Source organism: Dreissena polymorpha, chromosome 7 (assembly GCF_020536995.1).
Source record: "Dreissena polymorpha isolate Duluth1 chromosome 7, UMN_Dpol_1.0, whole genome shotgun sequence".
In the NCBI taxonomy this organism is placed as follows: Eukaryota; Metazoa; Mollusca; class Bivalvia; order Myida; family Dreissenidae; genus Dreissena; species Dreissena polymorpha.
In genome coordinates, this window is record NC_068361.1 from 104759547 (window position 1) to 104771733 (window position 12187).

The 12187-nt window shown below is 33.5% G+C and overlaps 3 protein-coding genes across 4 annotated transcripts in view; 2 read left to right on the forward strand and 1 right to left on the reverse strand.

The window, feature by feature from the left end:
• LOC127840004 (sodium-coupled monocarboxylate transporter 1-like) overlaps positions 1-12187 on the forward strand; it is a 639226-nt gene that overhangs the window by 404906 nt on the left and 222133 nt on the right. The gene's annotated exons all lie outside the window — the stretch shown is intronic.
• Positions 1-12187, reverse strand: part of LOC127837264 (uncharacterized) — a 289076-nt gene that overhangs the window by 197659 nt on the left and 79230 nt on the right. The window lies entirely within an intron of this gene.
• Positions 1-12187, forward strand: part of LOC127837257 (sodium-coupled monocarboxylate transporter 1-like) — a 50637-nt gene that overhangs the window by 23247 nt on the left and 15203 nt on the right. The window contains exon 2 of one of the 2 annotated variants that reach the window (XM_052364182.1): positions 5025-5093. The exons of the other annotated variant lie outside the window; for it this stretch is intronic. Within the exon in view, the coding sequence (XP_052220142.1) occupies positions 5025-5093 (69 nt within the window). The remainder of the gene's footprint in view (positions 1-5024; positions 5094-12187) is intronic. 2 annotated transcript variants of the gene reach the window in all.

The window sequence follows — 12187 nt, forward strand, 5'->3', positions numbered from 1 at the left end:
ATTTAAAAAAAAAACAGAACAAAAATGATCGCCAATTTAGCGGCGGCGCAGTTTTGTACTATAATGGAACTTTAAATAAAAACAAGATATGTGTTTGTCAGCAACACTATGTCCCCTTTTGCGCCGCTTTGAAGCTATATATTTGACATTTGACCTTGAAGGATGAACTTGACCTTTCACCACTCAAAATGTGCAGCTCAATGAGATACACATGCATGCCAAATATCAAGTTGTTATCTTCAATATTGCAAAAGTTATTGCAAATGTTAAAGTTGGGGCAAACAAACAAGCAAACAAACACACAAACAAACAAACCAACAGACAGGGCAAAAAAATATGTCCCCCACTATAGTGGTGGGGGACATAAAAATGCATTGAAATTTAAAAAAATCATCGTGGCTCAATTATTTGGTTCAAACAGGATCATCAATTTTGGTCTAAATGAAGATATTTATCTTTAAGACTCTAATGTTTGTTTTGAAGATTCACTTGCATGCAAATTTATTATTGTTGATTTTTTTCTATTTGCTTGCAAATTGCATTTCTATATTAGATAGGCAAGGTCAGGTCTTACTTTGAGGCTATTTTGACAGTAGAATTGGAAGTAAATCTGATTTTATAATTTATGATATTGTTAACAGATTTACAGTCGATATTTATTTTGATCCAAATGTAAACTCAGTTATGGCCTCAGTCGCTAGATCTCATAATAAACACGGTATCAAACTACTTTATTTATGCACTTCAACAAATTATCGTGTTGTAAATGGTAGAGTTGGTGATAAGAGCCAATTTACATTCTGTTATCTAACGGTTCATCGACAATCGGTGGTGTGCTCTGTCACGAACAAAATTTCACACTTATTAAAGACTTTATGAGCGGCGTCATCCCAAAAGCGACATTAAGGCCATCCTAGGCTTTGTGATATCATTATCGGAAAGAGAAGCTTCTGACCAGACTGCGCATAATGCTGGTCGCATATGGAATGAGACCTGTTTTCGCATCAAGCGGCTTATACGGATTGTGCAAGCAGCAAATCGCTGAATACTGCATTAAATACATATGATGTCGCAATTCGCAATAGTGCAATTGGTTTATTTGGGAAGGGACATTTAATAACTTATAACCCATTTCTAAGAATGTTGTATTCTTACGCTTGTACATTGGGTTTGTTGTTGAATGTGGATAAGAACTTGCTAATTATGTATCTTTTGGTTAATAAGTGCCATCGACAAAGCTAATCAATTTCAATTGTTTAATTTATAAAGAGATTATAAAAAAAGTATGAAATAAATAGAAATAGAACTTAAGTAAAAACAAACAAGAACTATTGTACAAACCCATTGACCTTACGATTTTTGGGGATTTGTTGGAGATAAACAATACATGACATGCGATTATGTACCACCAGTATAAGAATTCAGCAATTGTTGATGTGATATTAGAAACGGTTTCTTCGATGGTGTAAAGGAAAACTGAAACGTTTTGCTCAACACATAATGTTTAGATACCAAATTCATGTTTCTCTGAAGAGTCTTTTACCGTTGAAGCGTTTAAATAAGCCCTTAAATCGTTCACGCGTTATAAATCGTGTGGAAGCTTTTGTGCTTTGAACGAATGTTCAATCAAATCTATTGCTATTGCAGTATTGCACAAATGTGATTTGTTTAATGCTGTTTTGAAATAAGGTCATTATCATGATGAATTGACGGAATGTATAGGAAATAAGCTTAAACCACAGGTTTCTGTCTAAAAATCGTCAAACTACATACACAAAATTGCATAGTTGTTTTTCGAACACCTTCACAGGTATTTACTGATCTTACAATCTTGATTAATCCGTAATGTGGTATTGATATATGAAAGGTGTACACGTGTCAACTTTACCACGTATGCTTATTTTAATGTAGACATGTATATGTGATTAAATAAACATTGCTTAAACTAAAATGTTCAAATGTGGTATAGAAGTCAAATTATTTAGAATAACTCAAATATTTACCAAATATATGAGTCTTATGTTTATTATTAATTTTCTTGTTATTTTGAATATTTTAAATATGCTTTTGGTTTACGTCAAGACGGATGTATGTCCCCTTTCCCTTTCCCTTTATTGGTAGAGGATTTAGCACTATTTGTGTAGAAATAAAGTACTTGCGCTTTAATTACTAATGACACTGTCTTGATATTGTTAATATTTCGCGACGATATTGCTATAATAGGGAAATTTACCGGCGAAGTTCAAAATCATTTAGATATTTATCTACGTATTGTAATTGTTTGTGATTCAAAGTAAATACTGAATAGTATCACATTATGGTATATCGAAAACGAGGCAGACTAATGCATCTGAGAAATGTATATATGATAGTTAGCAAATTGAAGTGATAAATTATTTTAAATATTTTGCAAGTATTTCTAACTATACATTGTATTTCAATCTACACCAAGAACATCTTTGTTGAAAAGCACTTAAGGCAATACATATTTTATTCTATAAATATCAGCTGTTTGACCTTTAGCCAAACTAGTCGATTCATTTGTGACATCTATTTTGAAGTATGCATGTGCGATTCTTGGAAATACAAAGTCAAAGGATTAGACAGTGTGCAATTAAATACCTGCAAACGACTTATAAAAACGTTAATATCTAAAGGTATGTAACGCTGCAATTCATGGTTAATTAGGTAGATATTCTCTCTTTGTTGATTGATTTGCAAGAATGATCAATGTCTTGTTTTAAATAAACAAAACTGAAAACATTATCATAACATCAATTTACCAGCACTGGGTTTTTAAGTTTGGCAAGCTGTAAGATATTTGCTGTTCTTCTTGTGTGTTTAATAATCGCAGCTATATCGATACACATTAACAGAAATGATATACCTCCGTTGATAACAGGTCTGTTTCAGATATGTATCTGTATTTAAACCTGTTTGTGATTACAAATACTGTTGAGATTTACTACCTCAACAACTCAAAAACGTTGCAGGACTGCGAACCACCTGCCATTGAAAATTCAAATTGGAAGAAACGCTGGTCAGAAACGAATGATATTTTCTTTGATATAATGTATTACATATGAGTCGCGTTCTGAGAAAACTGGGCTTAGTGCATGTGCGTAAAGTGTCGTCCCAGATTAGCCTGTGCGGACGACACCGCTTTTATGGTATTTTTAGTTTCAATGAAGTCCCTCCTTACCGAAAATCAAGTTTAGGCGGAAAGTGTCGTCCCTGATTAGCCTGTGCGGACTGCACAGGCTAATCTGGGATGACACTTTACGCACATGCATTATGCTCAGTTTTCTCAGAACGCGACTCATAAAGACATATTTCATTTTGTCTAAATAACTATACGTACTTATCATCAATTGAGTTAATGATAATTAAAGCTGTCGTTAAATTATTTTATTACTACCATGCCTGTTGATATAATGTATTAATTTTTTTATTGTTTTATTTGCAATTTATTAATGCGTCACAAGCAAAAGCTTTAATCTTGCTGTTTTTTTTCCATTGGTTTTGCATGAACCGTCCATTGAAGTGTCTTTCCCTACCACATCCATTCAATTCAGATGAAAGGTGAAAACACAATATTCTTACAGAAGTAAGAATAGGTATCATGCAAATGTTGACTGATTTGACATGCACGTGTTTTCCGAATAAGAAGTATGAAACAGAGAATAATAGGTTGGTGACGTGGATGGAGAATGGTTATCTGGCAAGTCGGAGGAAGATCCTCCGACGAGCCAGATAACCATTCTCCATCCACGTCACCAACCTATTATTCTATTTATCCTGTCACATTTACAACATTCGTTGAAATGTTTCTAAAATATCTAGTTTTCGATTATTTGTGTTTAAATATTTAATATGGGAAAAAAACACTCGAACAAAAACATTGCGACGTCACGTCATGCAAAACGCTTAGGCTAGCTTTCATCTTGTTAAACAACACAGAAATCGAGTCAATCGTTATTAATGCAATACACAAAGACTAAATTATGCTGTTAAAACAATAATGTTTAAACAAACAGTACTTTACATTTATTTTGTATTTTTTTAAATTGAAATAAAGTATATTTTATTAAAAGGAAATAGTACAGGCATGCGCATGCGCGGAGAGCAACTGACGGATATTCGAGATCACGTGGTCATCTAGCCTAATATCGTTTGGGATATTAGGTTACCTGGTTATCGGGCTGATTCAAAGGCATGTGACAGGATATCTCTTAATATCCGATGAGTAGCTACTTTTATAAACATTTTTTATTTAACCAGACACAAAAGTTATCAGGTCGTACATCATGCATGCAGCCAAATAGCTTTACTTACATCGTGAGTAGTACGCATGGAGGGACGTATTCTCGTCAGCAAACTGATTACAAACGTTATCGGCTGTACTTCCGTGTCCGTAAGTGACAACGTTTACGCTTCACTAAAAAAAAGTTCGTGTTTTAATCGTTGGAGATTCACGTTCCAATTTTTCAGTTTCATAGATATCTTGCATGTATTTCACGTTTTTTTAGTAAAAAAAAATCGGGGATGCAGTGTTTTCACCTATGCGATATACAGCCCATATTTTTCGTTTCTATTACGTTCTTTGTGTTTTCGCTTTTTATACGCCACCAAATTTTCACCTTTGCAGCGCAAGCAGTTTTCACCAGCAACCCCGAGTTTCGTATCGTGACATGTTTTGAATTGTACCTTGAATTGATGCTTCCATTAAATGCGATGAATCGTCCTTTTTGTGTACTGATATTAAACAAAGTACATTTCTGACTCTATAAGATAATCGGTTATTTTTCAGTTCGAAACACATCATATTTATCCGTATTTTTCTGTTGTTGCTTTTTTCAAATGCAAAAAGCAATGATTCATTTTTTCCCGACATTTGGGAAAGTCATACAAGATTATAATATTTCATCTGTTTATCTTTATTTCCGTAATTTTAAAATGAAATGTTAGCGTTTTTATTTCGTAACTTCTGACATATATGTTTATGTTTTCATATTTATTTTCAGTACCTACAGATGCGGTTCAATTCACGGGCAGCCAAATTGACCGGAACAGTGATCATGATTATCCAGCAAGTAGGTCAAACCACTAATAGTATTAAACACATGTACGACATTTGTAAACATAGAAGGTGATATCGTTGGAAAAACAAGACGCAATGCATCTACGTACCGCGTCGTTCTGTATCAGCCTGTGCAGCCCGTGCAGGCTAACCCATGTATACCCCTCACGTTGTAATGATATTTTGCATTCGAATTTCATTACAGGAAAGATGCTTCAAACTATAAAGAAGATAATCTGTAACTAGTTTTGACCGACAGTTAAGTTCTCATCGACTGATCCGCCATGACATTTGAGGATGATGCACTGAAAAAATTACTTTGTCACAAAACACATGCCTTATAGCAACCTATTATTTCGAGATCGTATACCGGATGTATCGGTACATGTTCAGTTGATTGGTATATAGCGGATTTTAGTGAGTAACGGATAGGTTAAAAGTTTTTTGCAAAATACTTTTATTCATGTTAAGATTTATAGTTTTCTATGAATTGAATACAAAAAGCCTATCATAATTCAGTCGATTCATGTTTTTGTTGACGTGTGTCAATGTTTACAACTGTTGTTTTCTTTCGAAAGCAAAACAAGGTCACGTTATGTACGCACCGTATTTGTGACGAAAGGAAAAGTGCAGACGTATGGTTTCTTTAATTTTGCATAGTTTGTTTGTTAAACATAATTTTCATTTATGTGATATTTAAGTATAATGTGTCCTTTACAAAAGTAAGAATGCTCAGAAACCAAATGTATGCGTACCATATAAAATAAGCATGAAAGCTGCAACTCGTGATTTAGTGAATAACGGAAATGTGCATGGTGACCCATATTCAGGAATGTGGGGATTGTCTCAAACTGCATATACACTCAATTGAAGTTGTCCAAAACACAGGTGATTAGCGTGTGACTATGATTTTAATAAGATAAAAGCATCGTTTTGAATGAAAAATAATCAAATTATAACGAAAAATCGATTCCTCTGAAAACAATAATAGTCACTATCAATTATAACAAGGTATTCAACTCAAAATGACCCAAATATAGGGTGCGTAGCTGTGAACAGCCATTACTTCATCAATTGAGCAGCGATTTCCATGAACTCGGCCTTATTAAACGCAGAAATGATTTTTTTACAAATGCTGGGTCAAATTTAAATAGATAACACGATACACATGTAATCCGATAAAGACCTAGGCGATCCGGTAATGGCTGAATCAGTGTACAATGACATTCGCGCTGTTAAAAAAAATATTTGTCGGAAATTTAAAATCGCTGGCATGTTTCATTAAGAAAGACATTTGTCTTTCGAGGTGTAATGGTTAAATTACTGAATGCATGTTGTATACGTTGAAATGAGACTCAAAGTCCTTAGCTATCCGTTATACACCAATCGACTGTATCCGTTATACACCAATCGACTGTATACGTTATACACCAATCGACTGTATATCTTTACACTCTAACTACACTTGGAACTCGTTGTACTCATATAAGAATCGTGAAAAAAAGAGTTATTTCTTTCGCAATCGATATGGTTAGGTGGTGTTTTCTTAAGCTAGAAACTTTAAATTTACACAAACGACAGCAGCATTACAAAAACACACGGCCTTGATAAGCTTTCATTGTTATTTATGGCTTATTTGACATCTTTCCAGATGTACATGTGCTGCTTTATCTTTCGACAATTGTACGCTATATCGTCAGAACTCACATTTACTCAAAAACGCCATGTTTCTTGAATAGGCTAGCATGAGGTCGTAGTCATGATTAATTAATGAGCCATCTTATTAGTTTCCAATTCTGCATGGAAATTCAACCAATCAAACGACGCGTTTTTACAACAATAATAAAGCATGTGCTGTTCGTTGTGTAATATTTATCGTTATTCTTATTAATACCGTTCTCCGTTTGCTATGGTCATATTGATGGGTATCTATATGTTTTTGTCATACCGCAATATCCTCAAACATTCGTTGTTTGATCTAAGATTGCATTCGAAGATAAGCAAGACATGAAGGAAATTTGGTTGATTATGTGTTGGCTGTTGAAAATGCATAAAATAACGAGGCTTTCCACGATTTATGTACGCCAGCCTTACAAACTTGACAACCGCATTGACGTTAATACGCAATTTGCTGCAGAATACATGCAACCGGATTTTTTCTCTGAAGTGAAACCGCTGATGTTTTTCGTGGAGATCATGTTTTACAACGTAAGAATAACGCAACCATAAAAGCTGTCATACTGTAAGTTAATATCCTCAAACTGTAACATTTAGTGTGTTTGACCTTTGAATATCCTTTTTACATTTTGTTTTGTTAAAATAAGATATTTAACAGATCAAAGCATAAACGTGTACATGATATTCAGATGCAATTGTTCAAAGATAAACTACTTATCTAAGGACATCTGAAATAAGATTTAATCTATTGAGTCGACATGTATGGGTTGTTGAAAAGAAATAAAATGAATTTATGACCGAACGAAACAATAGAGTTGTATATTCATTCTGGGGTTTAAATTATTGTGAAGCGCACTTCGTATCGCACGATAGACTCGCTCTATTTATTTACGATACTCTTAGGCCGCAATAAATTAACCAGATGTTTGTAGGATTGTCTGCACCTAAACATATATCAGAGGGGATAATCACGTGATAGTCAAGATGGCGACGTCATTGCCGAGACAGTTATTTTTCGCCGTTTTATACCCTTTATTACTATTGTTTAATTTTTAAACGACGCTCACTTTCCAGCCATATCAGTGAAAAGGTGATAAGCGTTGATTTCGTATTTTAAATTCGCTTTGTATTTTCATAGTGGAGCCCTAATTAGGTCATAGTGGAGCCCTAATTAGGTCTACCCGCTAAGAAATTTCGCACCGAGTAAAGTCGGGATATGGAGTGAATATTACTATGAAATAAACGCCAGTTACTTTCTTGCTTATATGGCTGGAAAGTCGGCGGAATAAAAAAAAGTTAGGAAAGGGTATAAAACGGCGGAAAATACCGGCCTCGGCATGGACGTCGCCATCTTGATAATCACGTGATTACCCCCTCTGTATATACATCCTGACGCTTTGTGCTTAACGCTGATGAAATCGAAAATGAAATCAATAATAACCGGGCGGGGGGGGGGGGGGGAATTCCGTCAAACAACAGCTCTACGTGATGTGGAGTTAAGACTTATGTGAAGAGGAATTAGTTACAAAATGTGAAAATATTTGTACGAAGACGGTCATCGATTTTGATGGTCTTTACATTTATCAGAAAAGGGAATTAAAACAACTCTTGTACCTCCATTTATCTTACAATCACAAAACTTATTATAAACAAAACAATCATTATTGCGCATGTACCAAATGATGTTTTATGACCTGATTATGCATTGCTTGTAAACGATTTGGTATGGCATTATATATAGATTCCTGCCATAAAGGGGCGTGATTAAACTTCAACTTTAAATTGCTTAAGATGACTTGTTACAGGTCAACAAATTGGCAATTTTCAACATTTTGGGAAAGATTCTAAAAGAAAAGAACACTAGAAAGTATGGAGCAAATTACCATTACAGATAGAGACAAACAATAATAATTCGTGTTATTGTTTTAGTAATAGTCATTTTAAATTGAATATAATAAAGCGTTACAAACGCAACACGATGGAATATTTTGGTGTCTTTATGTTGTTTTTATTGATATTTGTGTCAAAACGTGGATTGTGTAGGTCAGATAAAATACGATTAACCCGATTCAAATGTTACAGTAGTCGAGAGGGTACCGTAACAGTTTTTGATGCCGGACGTCCGCGGTTCGATACAGAGGATTTTTTGTTCTTAAATAAGTTTATTATAAATTTGATAAGAAGTCAATAATATGTGAAGAAGTCCATTTAATACATTTTAGTGCGTTAACAACGCTCGCAATTACCGTAACGTAAGCGGAGACGTCGCCGTACGATAAAGTTTATAATAGCGAAATAGCTCGTCACAAGCCTCTGAAAAAACTACACGCTTCAGTGGCGCATGCGCATTTTGTAAAATGCGACGCGTAACATTTACTTCGATAACGCGCTTTTGATTCAATTCATATATTCTAAATTTTCTATGTGTGGCTGTGTAGCGATACATTAACAAAGATTGCGAGCCCGAGTGGTAATCATCACGCATCAGAACTACAAAGAGATGTTTATTAACCGATAAACAACTGTAGAGAGAATGTTTTTGTATATTTTATTGTTTAACGTTTTAATATTAAGTATAGTCAGCTGATGAACAACGTTAGTGTTTTCGTGTATTTAGAGAGCGAGCGTTTCATTTAACATCGGAGGAAACATTCGCGTGTGGTTCTATTAAAAATAATTCAGAAAATTTACTCTTATCACGATCGTTTCATATAAACAGATTTAATATTAAACCATAACATTAATAAACATCATCAACTTGTTAATTGATTGTCAAGAATTTGTTATTTGGCTTAAAACTATTATTATAAAACATAAGGACATACCAATGTTATTTCATTATAAAATACACTATGTCTATAAATTCCTGTCTGGATATATGCTGTACGACATGTTACAAGTTTTTTTCGTAATGTTACATTCACGTTCCTCGACAATGATGCATACAATGTTGTTGTTTTCGCAGTGTTTAAACTAATATGATTATAGGTGCTACCTAATTTACGGGCAAAAGCTTTTTAAGTTTTTTTGATATAAACTATGTATTTTTAATAAATATATTGACATGATTGTGTTCAAAATATTATAATTGTTGCAATAATTAAGTAATGCATCCAAAAAAAATCAATCTTAAAACAAGTTACATGTTCCAAGCTTAAAGATCTAGCATCTTATATTTTTTTGTTTTCTAGCCACAGGAATTTATAGCTGGTTCGGTGTCTGTGGTATAGTGGATGGGGTGTCTGCTAACTGGCTTAGTCACTGGGAGGTCTCTGTATTGATCTCTTAAGTGGGAGCATTCTTTAGATTACCCTAAAGACATACTATGGCGTACCATTTGGGTTGAAAGTCAAGAAGACCTACAAGTTAAAAAGAGAAATGTACGTCAAAGTACAATAATTGTATGTCGACATAAATATAAAATACACTTCGAAGTATATATTTGTACGTCAAAGTACAATTTGTACTTCGACATACATGTTTGTACTTCGACGTACACATTTTTTGAACAGCCAATCAAAACACTAGTCTCTTGAGCCGCTTTTCCTTCAGATTTATTCATAATAAATGTTTAAAATCTCTTTTTTAATTGAGGACAAAATGAATAAAAATATCAGAATGGCAAAAAAAAAAACACATAGAAGTTTCAAGTATTTAATGCATTGAAATAGATTATATACAAATTTGAAGAAGATTCAATTGTTACCTTTTTAAAATTAAAATTATTCAGCATATTGTGCGTATTTATTGATCATGCGGGGCGGAGTATCACGACCGTCCAGTGCATTACTGTGTAGGAAAAATTCCCAACGGTAACCAAACAGTTACCAAGCATTAACGGGATAAATAATGTATTATAACCTCTCTGTTGGTCGTATTTTGTGATAACCATAACTTGCATAAGTCAGAGGTTAATTCCGCCACGCCAGGTCAATAAATACGCACATCTATGAGTTAGCGGTCGATAGTTGCATAATTTGGTATAAATTATAATAATAATAATGTTTAATAAATACGCACAATATCTATGAGTAAGCGGTCGATAGTCGCATAATTTGGTATAAATAATAATAATACTTATGTTCAATGTCAAATATCTCTTAAAGCAACAGATGTAAGGTGTCTTCTGATTGGCTAACACTCAAGGGTCGGTGAAAACTGTACGTCGAAGTACATTTCTCGTTCTACCTAGTAGGTTTTGTAGACTTTCGACGTCATGGTACGTCATATAGACACTAAGTACTGGTCCTACCCAGGAACCAGTTTGTTTCATCGAATGTCTCAATTCAACTTGACAGCTTGCTAAAGCAGTTGCATTTAGCATACAGTACATGTGATGTGTCAAATCAATTTTGATTGACAAATTTGACAGGATTTTTTTTAATCCAATAAGTTTTAGACTGCCAAATAACACACACTACGTATTGAAAGCCATACCTGGAGCTTTCGTCTGTATACCACTGACTTCATCAGAAGAATGATTTCTACTGTTGGGAAACGTTAACACCACTAATTATCTTCTTATTTATTATCAATGTATAATTATGTGTAACAGCATAACAACATACTTGTTTCGCAATTAAAATATTTAATAAATACAGGTATCTTGCAGGTTTCTAATTTTCTTTCGCAAACTATTGTTGAATAGTTTAAATTGTGTCGCCACTAAAAAACTAGCCATTTTGTAGCAATTCTAAAATCACAGTCTAAACTGCATACACCTAGCTCTACAGTTACAATTTGAATGCAAATATTAGAATGCATCATGTTATATCATCCATATTTTTTTATTTAAACATTCAAATAACACATAATACAGTACATATATAAAAAGATATGTGGTATTGTGTGGATATACAAAACACTTCACATTATTTATTTGTTCATAAAATAATAGTTACAAAATAAGTAAAACTCATCAACCTACATTTCAAGAATATTTACGTATATGAAATTACAAAGTGGTGTTATTGTATTACCTTTTACAAAATTAACATTGCTGGTTTTGCACTAGCCATAAAACATTTATCATGGATTAGCAAGTAACAACCAATTTATTAATTACACAATAGAACGGAAATCATATTAGTTGCATTATGCATTTACTAAACAAGCTATTTGCTACTGTTTAGAATTACACTATCTTACTAAAAATGATCACTGGTACTTAGTGCTTTTACATACTTGTGGTAAGTTTTGTATTACTAGTTTGACAATAATCAGCAGACACTTGTCGATATACAGACAAAATTTGCATGGAAATTTTTCTTATTTTTTCAGCATAATTGCCTTCAAATTGTTAATTTAACAACCCTTTGACATTGTTTGCACATCTGATCTTATTATACCAAAGCTGATTTTTGTTTATAGATAGACATATATAGACTTTTCAAAGTTCTATTAAAGTTCACACATGTTCCATCCAAGTAA